Source organism: Acanthochromis polyacanthus, chromosome 11 (genome assembly GCF_021347895.1).
Source record: "Acanthochromis polyacanthus isolate Apoly-LR-REF ecotype Palm Island chromosome 11, KAUST_Apoly_ChrSc, whole genome shotgun sequence".
Lineage (NCBI taxonomy): Eukaryota > Metazoa > Chordata > Actinopteri > Pomacentridae > Acanthochromis > Acanthochromis polyacanthus.
In genome coordinates, this window is record NC_067123.1 from 12084831 (window position 1) to 12101879 (window position 17049).

Genomic DNA, 17049 nt, shown 5'->3' on the forward strand with positions numbered 1-17049 from the left:
GCAATTATATTTTAGTCGAGGAATTTCTTGTTGATAATCGATTAATTGTTTGCATCCCTAATCATACTCAATGCTCATTGTTCTCTTATGCATTGTTTTCTTTGCTATACTTTTAGTTTACTTGGCTCCCCTTACCTTAACAACTGGTTGAGTCAGATAGCCACTCCCCCTGAACTTAGTTCTGCTAGAATTTTCTATCCTTTAAAAGGTGATGTTTCTTTCTACGGCTGCCAAAAAGGAATCTTTGATTTGTAGGGACATCTCTCTATGATGTAATACTGCAAAGTTTTCACCTAATGGAGGCCCACAGAGGCATGTATCCACAGTGGCATTTTTTCCTCACATGGGAGCACGCAATATCTGAATATTGCCCACTTGGTGGGCATGCACTAGTGGTTCAATACTTCAGTCTGGTAGAACCGTTGGACCAACATGGTGGCTTTTGGCAGGCTAATTTTCTTTGCCTTTGCAAAAACAGTTCAGAAAGAAGTATTTTTGAAAGCATTTAAGTATGAGAAATAAACTATGCAGTTGCTGAATCTGTCCTCATTTTCGTTTAACAATGGCTCATTTAGATGTTTTACAAAAGTTTCATGAGATGTTGGATCTCTGTGCCTCTTTTGCATAAAGAAGTGACATCTACTTCATGAAAGTGAGCTGCAGGCAATTTTTGAGCAAATAACATAACTTGAAACACCACAATGCAATGCCTGGTGCTTCACATAGACAATGAATGAGATGTGAGAAATTGACATCCTGTGGACACCTTTACTGTGTGAAGTGTCTTGAGATTACTTATGCTGTGAAATGGCACAATATAAAGAAAATGTTAAACTGGTCAAGTAACATGCTCAGTCCCAATACAGAGTCTAACCGGAGGGCCTGAGGCAAAACAAAGGGAATACAGAGTGAAAACACAAATGTCTTAAGTTTCTAAACATGAGTAGAAAATAAGTCCCCAAAGGATGACATTAAACCTTCAATCCTGGTAATGATGGTACCAACCCCGCAGACTATTGGAACACGGAGCATCCTGAGAGAAAAACAGCAGCCGTTTCAACTGGGGGCAAAAAAAAAAAAAAAAAAAAAAAAAAAATCGCGGTCTTGATGTGAAAGCTCCAATTTTCCCCAATACTGATCATCTGCCTTCATCTTTGATAGGCATTTGGTTGCTCACTGGGCTATTATTTTAGCATCTGAGAGGATGGCATTACACTGATGTTTGTCCCCTTATGTTGAGGTTCAAGTGGTTTACACAGATGTGCTCTTGGGAACATGAAGACAAGCTGAAGAAGTTGTCTTGAACCAAAACCTGATTCTTTGAGTTCTACCTTTAATATTTGATTCTATACAAGTTCCTGTCTGACTCACAACAACCCAATGATAGAATAGCTTGAACTAAGTACTGTGAACTACCAATGTTTCAGTAATTCTGGTACTAAGTGTAGCACCAAAATCCAAGAGAAACCATTTAAATGAAACATTTGATATTAAGACAAATATTCTATTCCACCATTGTACAGTGCCATCTCCATAAATTGAGATTCTAATGATATCCATAGGCAGCAGTGTAGTTTCAAAAACTTTATTACATTTCACAAAAGTTGAATGCCATGCCAGGACCATCCAAAGCTCTAGAACCTGAAAAACAATTTAACATATTACCAATGCACTGTTTGAATTTAAAAAAAAAAAAAAAAACAAAACCTTGAGAAACCCAGAGAAGCTACATCTTGAAAAGTTAAATGTGCAAGTCATTTAACAGAATAGGTACTTACAGTTGGGATGCTTATGGTTGATGCTGCCTGCCATGCTGCTGCCACCTGTATTGGCCTGGTCTAAAACTTCTTGGATTAACATTTCCCTGTGGGTTTGAGTCACTAGACTGTCCAATGAAATTAAGAGCATAGGGCCACATGCCAGCTTTGGTTTGGAGCACACCTGGCTGCTGCTGGGGCAGGAAGACTGGGGGTTGCTTGGGTGGCTGCTGGGGAGGTACCTTGGGTGGGTAAACTGGGGGTTGCTTGGGTGGCTGCTGGGGAGGAATCCTGGGAGGGTAAACTGGGGGTTGCTTGGGTGGCTGCTGGGGAGGAATCCTGGGAGGGTAAACTGGGGGTTGCTTGGGTGGCTGCTGGGGAGGAATCCTGGGAGGGTAAACTGGGGGTTGCTTGGGTGGCTGCTGGGGAGGAATCCTGGGAGGGTAAACTGGGGGTTGCTTGGGTGGCTGCTGGGGAGGAATCCTGGGAGGGTAAACTGGGGGTTGCTTGGGTGGCTGCTGGGGAGGAATCCTGGGAGGGTAAACTGGGGGTTGCTTGGGTGGCTGCTGGGGAGGCACCTTGGGAGGGTAAACTGGGGGTTGCTTGGGTGGCTGCTGGGGAGGCACCTTGGGAGGGTAAACTGGGGGTTGCTTGGGTGGCTGCTGGGGAGGCACCTTGGGAGGGTAAACTGGGGGTTGCTTGGGTGGCTGCTGGGGAGGCACCCTGGGAGGGTAAACTGGGGGTTGCTTGGGTGGCTGCTGGGGAGGCACCCTGGGAGGGTAAACTGGGGGTTGCTTGGGTGGCTGCTGGGGAGGCATCCTGGGAGGGTAAACTGGGGGTTGCTTGGGTGGCTGCTGGGAGGCATCCTGGGAGGGTAAACTGGGGGTTGCTTGGGTGGCTGCTGGGGAGGCATCCTGGGAGGGTAAACTGGGGGTTGCTTGGGTGGCTGCTGGGGAGGCATCCTGGGAGGGTAAACTGGGGGTTGCTTGGGTGGCTGCTGGGGAGGCATCCTGGGAGGGTAAACTGGGGGTTGCTTGGGTGGCTGCTGGGGAGGCATCCTGGGAGGGTAAACTGGGGGTTGCTTGGGTGGCTGCTGGGGAGGTACCTTGGGTGGCATCTTGTGTGGGAAGACTGGGGGTTGCTTGGGTGGAAAGACTGGGGGCCGCTGCAGTGGCTGCTTGGGCGGTTGTTTCAGAAGGTAGGCTGGGAGATGCTGGGAGGGCTGCTGGGGCAGGAAGGCTGGGAGTTGCTTGGTTGGGAAGACTGGGGACTTCTGAGGCTGTGGTTGGAGGAACAGGTTGTCCCACATAGAAGCTTTGCTATGTTGCACACCTGGCAGCTGCTGCTGGTTGTTGAGCTGCTTACGGGGCTGCTGGGGTTGGTAGACCGCGGGCTGGTGGGGAGGCCGCTCTGGCTGGTAGACCGGGGGCTGCTGGGGAGGCCGCTCTGGCTGGTAGACCGGGGGCTGCTGGGGAGGCCGCTCTGGCTGGTAGACCGGGGGCTGCTGGGGAGGCCGCTCTGGCTGGTAGACCGGGGGCTGCTGGGGAGGCCGCTCTGGCTGGTAGACCGGGGGCTGCTGGGGAGGCCGCTCTGGCTGGTAGACCGGGGGCTGCTGGGGAGGCTGCTTGGGGAGCTGTTTGGGTGGGTACACAAGGGGCTTCCGAGGCCGCTGCTGGAGCACATAGCTTGGCTTTGAAGCAGAAGGTTGCACAATAGCATCATCCCACATAACAGCTTTGCTTTGGGGCACATGCAGCTGCTGGCGAGGGGACCGCCTAAATCCAGGCTGCATTTCAATTGCAGAACTCGAAACAATGCCACTTTCAGGGCCTCCATAACTACTGTGAGAGCCTCCTGGCTGTGCAGAGCTCTCATAACTGGAAGCAGGTTCATAGCTTTGTGGAAAATTCTCTCCTTGTTTCAGGTAAGGTTTAATGTAACTGGAGGGTCCACTTCTAAAGCTAAGTGCTAGAATGGAGAAGCCATTTTAAATGCCAACATTCAACATTAATGAACGGAAGTGCAGCTTGACATTTTTATGGACTGAATGCTTACCTCTTGCATGCTGTCCCAAAGCTACCAGTGAGAGCAGTAGCACCCTGGAAATAAGATAATGTGTGAATAAAACAAAATTAGTACAGCAACAAGTCTGTCAAAATACAGCAAAGTAAGCCTACCTCACACAAAATCCACATGTCATTTTGTGGACTCAAACAGCTAACAAAATATCCACTGTTAGCAGACAGGCAACCAACAAGACAAGAAACTGTTGTTTCAGCTTCTTGCTTGATGCTTTCTCATCTGTGTTTTTAAAGCTCTGGGAGTTCTGAGTCAACCAGTCACATTTCACAGTGGCAGAGCAATCAGCACGAACCAATCAGAATCAAACCTGACAGCAACCTGACGGAAGGTGTTTCCACTTTAACTAATTACCACTTCAACTGAGGACTGCTCAGCTTTTCACACCAGTCTGCAGATCTGCTTTCAAAACAGTGGGGATGATGAGATTTCTGCTGCAACCTAAACAGAGGATACATTTATTTTGTACTGCATGATGAAGCAAAATGGAAATAAATACAATAAAAAGACCTGCGGCATGACTTCCACAGAGAAGTTTCTATCAGTGAGATTGTTGGTGCTAGACAGAACTTTGAACACACACAAAAAGTCTTTTTTAAACTCATTTGGAAAAAAAAGAAACATAGCGATCTAAGCCAGTTTCACCAAGTTCCTATCACGTTAACCCATAAGTGCATATATTGCATGCTTTTAAAATAGCAGTGAATTAACTCGTGTGAAAAAATGGCACAGCCAGCAGAGCTTAAATTTAATTATAATGCAATGCAAACACTGTTAGATTGTACATCAGCACATTACAAAGAAGCAGCATTCAATGAAGTCATGAAAAAACACTAGCACTGTCATCATCGTAGCAGATATTTTTTCCATCTCATTCCTCACAGCTGCACTGAAATCACAGTGACACATTTCATGCACTTTATGTTCCCTGATGCTATTCAGCTCTCACAGAAAATTATATACAATTATTAAAACATCCTGGAATGTTATGAGAAATAAATAGAGGAAAGAGGAAGAAGTAAATAATTAAATAAATTTCAACAGAAGAAATGAGAAAAGCTAAAATAAGCATTATGACTGAAAGAAGATAGAACATAAATGAGAAGAGGCATGACAAGAAAGAAAAGGAAGCCAGTCGAGTGAATATTGTGGGAGTTTGTTAGCTGGGTTTGAGGCCAAGGCACAGAGCCAGCTCATTCTTCTGGATCTTCCCGTCTCCGTTGATGTCGCAGTGACCCATCAGCGCTTTTCTGAACTTGTCCAGGTCTGTTCCACTGATGCTGGGCTGCAGGGGGATGAAGACAGGAGGCGTCCACAGGAAAATCAAGAAGCCTCAAAGACAAGCTTGTGTGAATCAATAAATGACAAATAAAGGTCTGTTCAAATGGAAAATATTTTTATTTTAAGGGCTACTGTTAATGTGACACAAAATTTACTGTATATGTACAATAAAATCATCTCATGGTTCTGTTTAATTGGATTCTTACTGTGAGAAAAATGACAAATTAGAGATATTCACTATTAGCAATACTTTTAACAAAAAAGGCGTATTGTCCTTAGCTATATTATTTGATGAAGTATTGCATTTTTTAATCAAAGTATAGTATAGTTAATCAAGTATAGTTAGATTATGTGATGGATTGCTTTGAAGGTATGTATACTCCTAGTGTCCAAAACAAGACTGGATCACTGATTGGGTAAAGTTGGGAACTACCCAGGCTCCAGGAGCCCTAAAAGCCCCAGTTGTACAACATTTCAAATTTGTTTGGAAATTCCATCATTGAATTGCAGTACCGACCATGATGATTCCACAGACTTAAAAACATCTCAGTTTCCAAACTTAGTTTAAGCCCTTGCTGTATCATGAATGATATCAAACCAGAAATAACATCCTGCACACTCATTTGGAACTGTTGCATTGGGGCTTACCTTCACCAGCTCCATCATATCCTTGACAAATCCGTCCACCTCGGGACCCTCCAATGCACCAGTCTTACTCTATACACACAAAGACACATCACATGTAGCGAATAAGGTTATTAAATTCTCTGCATGCTAGAATTTAAATGCTTAAATTTGATTTTTCCTTTGTGGGAACACAGGCTGCATCCCTGTGTTTTTAATGTATACTTGCACTTATTTGACAAATCAACTGGCCTAGTCTCCATCTTGTCAACTGTGGGATGCTGCTGCTGCTGAACTTCCTCCAGCTGCCCATTTCCACCAGTCTACTCTGCATCGCCTTCACTATACGGGATATGCTCATCTACACACTGTTTGAATTTTACTACCAGCTGTATATGTAGTATATTTAATGCCAGAGCCTTACACCATAACAGTAAACTATGAATCAATTTCCATGTTAGCTTGTACATGTCATTTATCTTATGCATGTATCCAACTGTGTGTTATTTTTTCCTTGTCCCCCACCCTCTTCTTCTCCCATCCCTCCCTCTCTACCTCTTCTGTCCCTCTTAACCCACCAGCCAGCAGGCAGATGGGTCCCCCCCACATAAAGACTCAAGTTCAGCTCAAGGTTTCTTCCCTGGTAAAAGGGTGTTTTTCTTGCCCCTGTCACCTTAGGGCTTGCTCTGGGGGTTCAGGCGTATTATTATGATTTTGGGGGTGGAGAACCCAAATGCAGACAAACAGACAGGCAAAAGGTAGTAATGGAAAGAGATTTTATTTAACGAAAAATTCCAAAAACACAAATAATGTAACCAGGACTGGGGAAGCAGGGCAAAAACCAAATAGACTAATACTATGGCACCTCAAGGCTCAAAACAGCAAGGCAGAGGGGAAGTACTCACACTACTGAGGATTCCTAATCAAGGGAGCAAACAGTCAGAGGTAATCCACACAACAGGGTCCAAGGGGAGGGTAATCCACAAAAGGAAAACACAGAAAGGTCCAAAAACAAACGTAGTCCAGAGGTGGGGAACAGAGGCTGTGACAACAAAGTGGAGATGGCAAACAAGGCTCCAACAAAGACTGAGGGAAGCAGAGGGTTTATATTGCTGAGGGGAATTGATGTAATTACAGCAGCTGAGGCTAATTGAGGGCAATCAGCAGGCAGAGGGCGAGTGACCGGGAGAGAGAGAGACAAGAGGGGAGGCTGGCAGACAGAGACACACAAAGGACAATAATGGGGAAAAAGGGGAGACAAAGGGCAGGAGCAGGACCATAACCACAACACATATGGGTTCTATTAAGCATCTTAAGACAATCTGACCTATAACTGGCACTGTATAAATAAAATTGAATTGAACTGCATTTAGATTGTAAATGTAGAGGAAGATCACAACATGCAGTACTCACAATATTCTCAAGTGATGGAAATGACCAAAAGCACACATCTAATTACATCTCCAATATTCCAGCTACAGTGGGTATGGAAAGTATTCAGACCCCTTGAAATTTTTCACTGTCTTTGCAGCCATTTGCCAAAGTCAAAAAAGTTCATTTTATTTCTCATTAATGTACACTCAGCACCCCATCTTGACAGAACCCCCCCAGAAATGTAGAAATTTTTGCAAATTTATTAAAAAAGAAAAACTGAAATATCACATGGTCATAAGTATTCAGACCCTGTGCTCAGTATGAGTAAAAGCCCCCTTTTCAGCTAGTACAGCCATGAGTCTTCTTGGGAATGACGCAACAAGTTTTTCACACCTGGATTTGGGGATCCTCTGCCATTCTTCCTTGCAGATCCTCTCGAGTTCTGTCAGGTTGGATGGTGAACGTTGGTGGACAGCCATTTTGAGGTCTCCCCAGAGATGCTCAATTGGGTTTAGGTCAGGGCTCTGGCTGGGCCAGTCAAGAACGGTCACAGAGTTGTTCTGAAGCCACTCCTTTGTTATTTTAGCTGTCTGCTTAGGGCCATTGTCCTGTTGAAAGATGAACCTTCAGCCCAGTCTGAGGTCCTGAGCACTCTGGAAGAGGTTTTCCTCCAGGATATCTCTGTACTTGGTCGCATACATCCTTCCTTCAATTGCAACCAGTCGTCCTGTCCCTGCAGCTGAAAAACACCCCCACAACATGATGCTCCCACCACCATGTTTCACTGTAGGGATTGTATTGGACAGGTGATGAGCAGTCCCTGGTTTTCTCCACACATACCACTTAGAATTAACACCAAAAAGTTCAATCTTGGTCTCATCAGACCAGAGAATCTTATTTCTCATAGTCTGGGAGTCCTTCATGTGTTTTTTTGGCAAACTCTATGCGGGCTTTCATGTGTCTTGCACTGAGGAGAGGCTTCTGTCAGGCCACTCTGCCATAAAGCCCCGACTGGTGGAGGGCTGCAGTAATAGTTAACTTTGTGGAACTTTCTCCTATCTCCCGACTGCATCTCTGGAGCTCAGCCACAGTGATCTTTGGGTTCTTCTTTACCTCTCTCACCAAGGCTCTTCTCCCACCATTGCTCAGTTTGGCTGGACAGCCAGGTCTAGGAAGAGTTGTGGTCGCCCCAAACTTCTTCCATTTGAGGATTATGGAGGCCACTGTGCTCTTAGGAACCTTGAGTGCTGCAGAAATTTTTTCTAACCTTGGCCAGATCTGTGCCTTGCCACAATTCTGTCTCTGAGCTCCTTGGGCAGTTCCTTCCATCTCATGATTCTCATTTGCTCTGACATGCACTGTGAGCTGTAAGGTCTTATATAGACAGGTGTGTGCCTTTCCTAATCAAGTCCAATCAGTTTAATTATACACAGCTGGACTCCAATAAAGAAGGAGAACCATCTCGAGGAAGATTAGAAGAAATGGACAGCATGTGAGTTAAATATGAATGTCGCTGCAAAGGGTCTGAATACTTATGACCATGTGATATTTCAGTTTTTCTTTTTTAATAAATGTGCAAAAATTTCTACATTTCTGTTTTTTTCTGTCAAGATGGGGTCCTGCGTGTACATTAATGAGAAATAAAATGAACTTTTTTGATTTTGACAAATGGCTGCAATGACACAGAGAGTGAAAAATTTCAAGGGGTCTGAATACTTTCCGTACTCACTCAAAATACTGAGAATATGGTGTAAATAATCTCATTATAAAAATGTCCTTTGTGCAAACCAGCTCCTCTGTTACAATATACGAAGAACAATCAAATAAAAAAAAATTCACTGGAAGAACATAAAATTGCAAAAATAATAAGAGAACAGATAATGAAAACAAACAATCTGAGCTTACAACATCATAGTGAGCAAATATCTTCTCAAAGTCCCTCTTTCTGTCCTCCTGACTGCAGGCCTGCAACCAGAATAAAACACTGAGAACTTACACAAAACATTTACATGATAAAGGACAAATTTATACCCCTCAGTTAAAGAAGGAAAAACCCACAATTCTCACTGAAATCACTTGAAACTCACAAAAGTAACAATAAATAAAAATTTATTGAAAATTAAATAATCAAAAACAGCCATTACTTTTGAATTGTTGATTAACATAATTATTTCAAAAAACAAACTAATGAAACAGGCCTGGACAAAAATGATGGTACCTCTATAAAAGATTGAAAACTATTTGACCAGAGTGACATGATTAACTCAGGTGTGTCATTTAATTGACATCACAGGTGTTTCCAAACTCATAATCAGTCAGTCTGCCTATTTAAAGGGAGACAAGTAGTCACCCTGCTGTTTGGTGAAAAGGTGTGTACCACACTGAATATGGACAACAGAAAGCGAAGGAGAGAATTGTCCCAGGACATCCGAAAAAAAATTATAGACAAACATCTTAAAGGTGAAGGCTATAAGACCATCTCTAAACAGCTTGAGGTTCCTGTGACAACAGTGGCTCATATTATTCAGAAGTTCAAGACCCACGGGACAGTAGCCAACCTCCCTGGACGTGACCGCAAGAGGAAAATTGATGACAAATTGAAGAGACGGATCGTTGGAATTGTATCCAAAGAGCCCAGAGCAACCTCCAAAGAAATTGAAGGTGAACTCCAAGGCCAAGGTACATCAGTGTCAGATCGCACCATTCGTCGTTGTTTGAGCCAAAGTGGACTTCATGGGAGACGACCAAGGAGGACACCACTGCTGAAAAAAACTCATAAAAAAGCGAGACTGGAATTTGCAAAAATGCATGTTGACAAGCCACAAAGCTTCTGGGAGAATGTCCTTTGGACAGATGAGACCAAACTGGAGCTTTTTGGTAAGGCACATCAACTCTATGTTCATAGACTCAAAAACCAAGCATACGAAGAAAAGAACACTGTCCCTACGGTGAAACATGGAGGAGGCTCAGTAATGTTTTGGGGCTGCTTTGCTGCATCTGGCACAGGGTGTCTTGAAAGTGTGCAAGGTACGATGAAATCTGAAGACTATCAAGGCATTCTGGAGAGAAATGTGCTGCCTAGTGTCAGAAAGCTTGGTCTCAGTCGCAGGTCATGGGTCTTCCAACAGGACAACGATCCAAAACACACAGCCAAAAACACCCAAGAATGGCTGAGAGAAAAGCGTTGGACTATTCTAAAGTGGCCTTCTATGAGCCCAGATCTGAATCCCATTGAACATATGTGGAAGGAGCTGAAACATGCCATTTGGAGAAGACACTGTCGTTGTTTCTCTGTTTGGTGTCCATGATGTGCAGGTGAAGGAGAAAATGTCCGTGACACTGACTTTCTTTAAAAGTATTTTATTAAAAGAAAGAGCAGCATCAGTACAGACAGAACCTGCCTGGAAGGAGCCGGCCAATTGAATCCTCCTTCCTTGACAATGACCAGCAATCAGGTTTTATAGGTTTTAACATGTAAATGAGTACAACATATGGTTATTTATTGTCTAACACACGGGAAACAAGTGAGAAGTAACCCCAAACAAACCCCCTGTGTCTACAACAGCTGAAGAATTCCTAAATCAGTATTTTAGACAGAAGAACCCTCATAAAAACACCTCCAACAGGGCTCTGTAAACAGGAGAACACTTTCCCATGGCATGGGTTGAATATAATGCAGGTTCCATCTGTGGTCAGAGACACCAGAGCAGACACTACATATAACAAGCAACTCATATCAAATACTAGAACAAACAAAACAGATTCTATACTACTAACTTAATAAGTAATACATGTAACAGATCAGATACCACATATTCCCCCCTTCGAGGCTGACAGAGCCTCGAAAACTACTAAAACATCAAGTACATAAAGGTTACATACAAAATGCTTCTGACATGTCCATTCTGTCCATACTGATTACAGCCTAAATTTAACAATATTATAAATTTGTAGATTAATGTGAGAGTGAAAACCTGCCTGGCAGCTATCTTTCCAAATTATCCATCAAACAATCAAGGCAGGAAATTCTCTCACGGCCCCTCTGCCTAGGCGACCATACTAGACTCCAACCAATTAAAAGAGGGAGACTCAAAGGATGATGTGAAATGAATGGAAGCAAATGCATGTGGGTATCCCAGAAATAAAAAGAAAAATGTCCAAAATCAGGCTGGTCGACCCATCGGACCCTCAAATGGACCTGCACCTGCCTAACACCACTGTCCCTAACCAATCAAAACAATAAAAAACCTGAGATCCCAATGTACTCACCTCATATCAAAAACATCAAACCAATGAAACCCCCATCATACTAATTATAAAGTCATGAAAACTCAAAGGTGAAAATAAAACACACTGGAAATATTGCTAATGCTAATATTCTTCTCCGTAGGGAAATGTCAATAAGAACAAACATCTACCGGTAATAAGAAAACAGAGTATATATGATAAACAAAATCCAACACTGTAAGCATACAGAAGAACACATGAGCATATCAAACCAACACTCCTCAATAACAGCTCCAGTCGTGGTGTGTTGTCGTCACATTGTCCATGCTCAGAGTTCTCCATCCATCTTTATTGTCCATTCCATTGTCCATATGCAAACATTCAAGTCCATTTGGCTGCAGTGATCTCCAGACAGCCACTTTTATTCAATCTCCCAGATGGCGTCCTGGGAAGATAAAAAGCACCCAGCAGTATCTTGCAGAACAACTAACACTCCATGATGTCTTATTGAAAATCACTTTGTTATGAGAGTATCATCAGATTATCATCAGAGTATCATCAGATTATCATCAGATTATCACCAATTTATCGTATGACATATTGCAATCCCCCCTTTGATAAAACTAAATCACCTGTGAGAGTAGGACATCTCCATTGTAGATGACACCCAAGAACATAATGCCTATAATAAATTCTGATATCCAAAATGGAAATTACTCAGCTCATTTGGAAGACACCCTATCAACTAATTCGAACCCCTATATTGTCATACGTCAACAAAGCAGCATGTCAACACACCATTACTTTCTTTTACTCAGTTAATTTTATTTGTTGTTTACAAACACCTCAACATTGCTGATTGTCAATGGCTCCTTAAGGCTATTTTGATACTCAATTCTGCAAATGCACCCACATATGGCCCCTCTGAACAAAAACTGAACAACAGACTTAACAAAAGACTTCACAAAAGACTGAGTATCTTCCAGCACCCATTACTAAAATGAAAACTATGTTTGAATCCTTGTGGCAATCTTGTGTAATCATAAACCTATCACTAAGTGTAACACTAAACAATCTGCTGAAGGATCAGTCACTATTGGCTGCTTTACTGGTAGGGGCAGCCCCTCTGTATTTCACTCCACAGAATGAATTTCTCCTTCTGGTTCACATCCGGGTCATTTCCTCTGACATCTCTCCACATCTGATGAGCCCCCAGACACATAGGCCCCCAGATTCTCTTCTGGACCCAGTGGCTCACTCAACATCTTATCAGGATGTATGTTTGTTGGGAACGTATCTCTCAACGCTCTCCACATCCAAGATCTGCTGGCAGCAAAGAGCTCTGCATCATTCACAGCAGTTGCCACAGAACTATTCAGACCCGCTTGTTGTAGAAGTTCCTCCATCACAGGAACTCCCAGGAGACTGGCCAAAAGCCGCTTGATGTCTCTCATGGCAGGTTGCACCCCACCAAAACCTCTCCAGCTTTGAAATCCAAGGATATGCCCCATCTTGAAGGGATGGCAACTTTTCAATGATGTCTGACATGTCCGTATTCTGCCAAGGCTTGTACTCCAGATTCTGTCCTCTAACAACCACTGGACACATCTTATCCGACACTTTCCCCTTTCTTGAACGTAAGCCATATCTAGGAGACTTCTTCTTCTTTAGGCTTTTCTCCGCCACTTGCAAATCTTGTAGATGTTTTTCCAACGCTCTTTGGTCTCCTGGAGAAATTGCTCTATCCATATCCACAAGACATTTATCTATACTCCTTTCAAACCTCACTCAATGCCTGCCGTCTCCTTCACATTTTTTGCAATCTCCTCTGCTGTCCGCTCCTTTCGGTCCATTGCAGCCTTCAACAAGTTTTGTCCTTCAATTTCAAACAACTTCATAATACCAAGCTCCATCTGTCTCTTCTCAATGCGCCTCTGTCCTTTCTTCCCCTTCTTTTGGCCGGCCTTATAGGTAGAAACCAGCACTTGCATCATCTTTATCACATCTGGATTCAAAGTCCCCTCAACTGGCCAAGGACGGTCAATATCAGGCCAACGCTTATTCCATTTTTGCGACATTTTTGCAATACCTTTGATAAGAGGATTACTCTTCTGCACAACCTCAACAGGAGTGATCACTTTTGAAGTTTTAATGTCCATCTTTGACATTATAATGTGGACCTCGTATCCTTGTATTGCAAATCAAAATGAGTGAAATAAAAAGCTATATATGAAACTCTGTTTTAACCACAACCAATCAAAAGAAATGAAATAAATTTGCCAACCTCAGAGGAAACCACAACTTATCAATAAATTGAACCATGCAATTATAAAACAATTCTCCAACCATCCAAAATTTATACTATCCAATCCCAAGTCTGCTAAAATGAAACCAAACCAAATCTCAACAACATTCAAAACCACTTAATCTATCAAAGTAATTTACAACAAATATACATGAAAGAGAACCCCCAAAGAAACAAAAAGACTCATGAGTAAAAGGATCCACTAAAGACGAGTTTACATTAAAATACATTCACACACACGCACAGAAAGAAAGAAAAGGAGACAGGAAAAAAAAGAGAGAGAGAATGAAAGATTTTACACCACTCAAACGACAAGTCCATCCACCACTGCTATCCGCATTATCAGCACACAACATATAACCCTGAAAACTTTATTGAGGTTTTCTTTCCCTGTGTGTGTTTCCTCTAAAATATTTTATTTATGCTTATTACAAACAGAATGTCCTCACTGGTCTCTCGGACTCAGCAAAGGCTCATATGCTTATATCATATGCATATATCAGGCATATGGGTTCTGTAAAGCTTCTTGAGACGATTTGACTGTAATTGACGCTATATAAATAAAATTGAATTGAATTGAATTGAATTGAATATCAAGTACAGAAACGTCCACCATGAGGCTCATATGTATTATCAATTTACAAAAGTCCTTTATAAGGCTCATTCATTTCATTATGTTACCAAATTTACAAAAAGTCCTCATTGGGGCTCATAAAGTTTAGCAGACAAAAGCTTATACGTCTTCGATATCAACAAAAACGTCTCTCCTTTGAATTATGAAAGCTCAACCTATATATGTGTTTTCCAACAAAAACTGACATATTTCATTCATACATTACAGCGCACATCTCAGCCTCTCACACACCAGCAGCACACACACACGCAGACAGACGCAGACAGACGGAGCTGAGACAGAGCTGCAGAGACACAGACGCAACCGCCGGCACATAAAATCATTCAAATTAAATGCAACCATTCAACCCAAAATCAAACAAATCCACAAAATAAAATACATAGGCCTATTCAACATCTCCCAAACACACAATCAGCATCCAATCCCGGAATCAAATCATTCACACATAACCTAAGAAGCATGCTTTCAGCCGCACCTTTTCTCTTCTTCTCTTTTCTCTTTTTCTCTCTTTTTCCTTATCACCTAAATTTGTGCTACCATGGAGCATAAACAACTCAGTCAAAAAGCTACTTTAGGAAACCATACGTCTACGGCCGGAACTTTAAAGTGCTTTATCTATGACTAAAGTAAATCTACACCCCCAGTTCCCTTTCTCTTTTTATGGAACTGACCTACTACATGTGCTCACATATAATAGGTTTTTCGGCCAGTATACTAAACTGCCTCTAAGAGGGCTTTTAATCCAGATTTGCGGCTTTCCTTTCCTCTATATTATCCTATTTCCTTTATTTTCCTTTAGGCCTCTTATTCTCTTTCCATTTTATCCCTTCTTCTCTATATTTTAGATCGCCAATTGACCTTTGGGCCCCAAAGGTAAATCTACTCTATCCTCTTTTATTTTTAAACGCCAATTTTGACTACTCAGCCAACATTCACATAAAGCTTCTAACTCCCTCATGTCTTACCGTTAACAGGATTCAGGCCTGTCCTGTTACACTTGCATGGTCTTTTAGCTTGCTCCATTGTTACTTGTTCTGCTATTCTACATTTAACCATGTCACTCTAACATCTATTTCTCTTTCTTCAACTTTTATTCTCTTATCCCAACTTTTTCTATCTACTCTATTCTATTCCCCACATTTTTATGCGCAATAAACCCCAATTTAGACCGAACATCGCTCCAAACACCCATGCACCACAGGACACCAGCGCACTGAATTCTTGACAGTGCAGCGTGTCAGCAACAACCCCACAGCACCCATGAGCACATCAGCATCCCGATAAAGTGAGAACCAGCTCACCCGACGTCGTATCAGGACGGAGAAAAGCGACCAAGGGGCTGCCGGCTGTCGAAGAACGCCACTTCTGATCCTGTTCGTGACGCCAAATTTGTCGTTGTTTCTCTCTCTGGTGTCCATGATGTGCAGGTGAAGGAGAAAATGTCCGTGACACTGACTTTCTTTAAAAGTATTTTATTAAAAGAAAGAGCAGCATCAGTACAGACAGAACCTGCCTGGAAGGAGCCGGCCAATTGAATCCTCCTTCCTTGACAATGACCAGCAATCAGGTTTTATAGGTTTTAACATGTAAATGAGTACAACATATGGTTATTTATTGTCTAACACACGGGAAACAAGTGAGGAGTATCCCCAAACAAACCCCCTGTGTCTACAACAGCTGAAGAATCCCTAAATCAGTATTTTAGACAGAAGAACCCTCATAAAAACACCTCCAACAGGGCTCTGTAAACAGGAGAACACTTTCCCATGGCATGGGTTGAATATAATGCAGGTTCCATCTGTGGTCAGAGACACCAGAGCAGACACTACATATAACAAGCAACTCATATCAAATACTAGAACAAACAAAACAGATTCTATACTACTAACTTAATAAGTAATACATGTAACAGATCAGATACCACAACACCCATCAAACCTGAGACAACTGGAGCTGTTTGCTCATGAGGAGTGGGCCAAAATACCTGTTGACAGCTGCAGAACGCTCATTGACAAATACAGAAATCGTTTAATTGCAGTGATTGCCTCAAAAGGTTGTGCAACAAAATATTAAGTTATGGGTACCATCATTTTTGTCCAGCCCTATTTCATTAGTTTGTTTTTTTAAATAATTATGTTAATCAACAATTCAAAAGTGATGGCTGATTTTGATTATTTAATTTTCAATAAATTTTTATTTATTGTTACTTTTGTGAGTTTCAAGTGATTTCAGTGAGAATTGTGGGTTTTTCCTTCTTTAACTGAGGGGTACCAACAATTTTGTCCACGTGTGTGTATATATATATATATATATATATATATATATATATATATATATATGCATGCATCCATGACCTTTTATACCACCGTTTTACAGGCATCTGCTTTCTTTCTGTTGGCTGAGCTGTTTAAATAGGCTTAATTATTTAACAGGACATGATATGGATGCAGACATTTAGGCTATGTGTGGATAAAGCAACTGCACAGTCAAACAGTCACTTAATATTTAGGCTACTTTACAATGTAAAACATGATCAACATGAAGTACCTCCATGAGATAATGCCTAGGTCTGACCTGTTTGAACAATGTTTTTATATTTAATCTTAAGCTGCTGCCCTTCGGGATTTCACCTAAATGAAATAACTTACTAGGCTGCCATTCAGACAGTTATTCCCTGTAATATTATTACGATTACAAAGGACTACATTTAAACTTACGCATTGATCCGGGCAGCAGTGTTCTCCACGCCGTCTCCCTCTCTTTTGCAG

At 42.2% G+C, this 17049-nt stretch overlaps 1 protein-coding gene across 3 annotated transcripts in view; it reads right to left on the bottom strand.

The window, feature by feature from the left end:
* Positions 1-4589: 4589 nt before the first annotated feature.
* The window catches only part of LOC110956817 (secretagogin), a 38423-nt gene continuing 25963 nt past the window's right edge, over positions 4590-17049 (bottom strand). The window contains exons 9-11 of one of the 3 annotated variants that reach the window (XM_051955113.1): positions 9021-9080; positions 5766-5834; positions 4590-5121 (exon numbers count right to left, since the gene is read on the bottom strand). In XM_051955113.1, the coding sequence (XP_051811073.1) occupies positions 4996-5121; positions 5766-5834; positions 9021-9080 (255 nt within the window). In that variant the 3' untranslated portion in view covers positions 4590-4995. The remainder of the gene's footprint in view (positions 5122-5765; positions 5835-9020; positions 9081-17049) is intronic. The other 2 variants (XM_051955115.1, XM_051955116.1) reach the window with 2 other exon arrangements.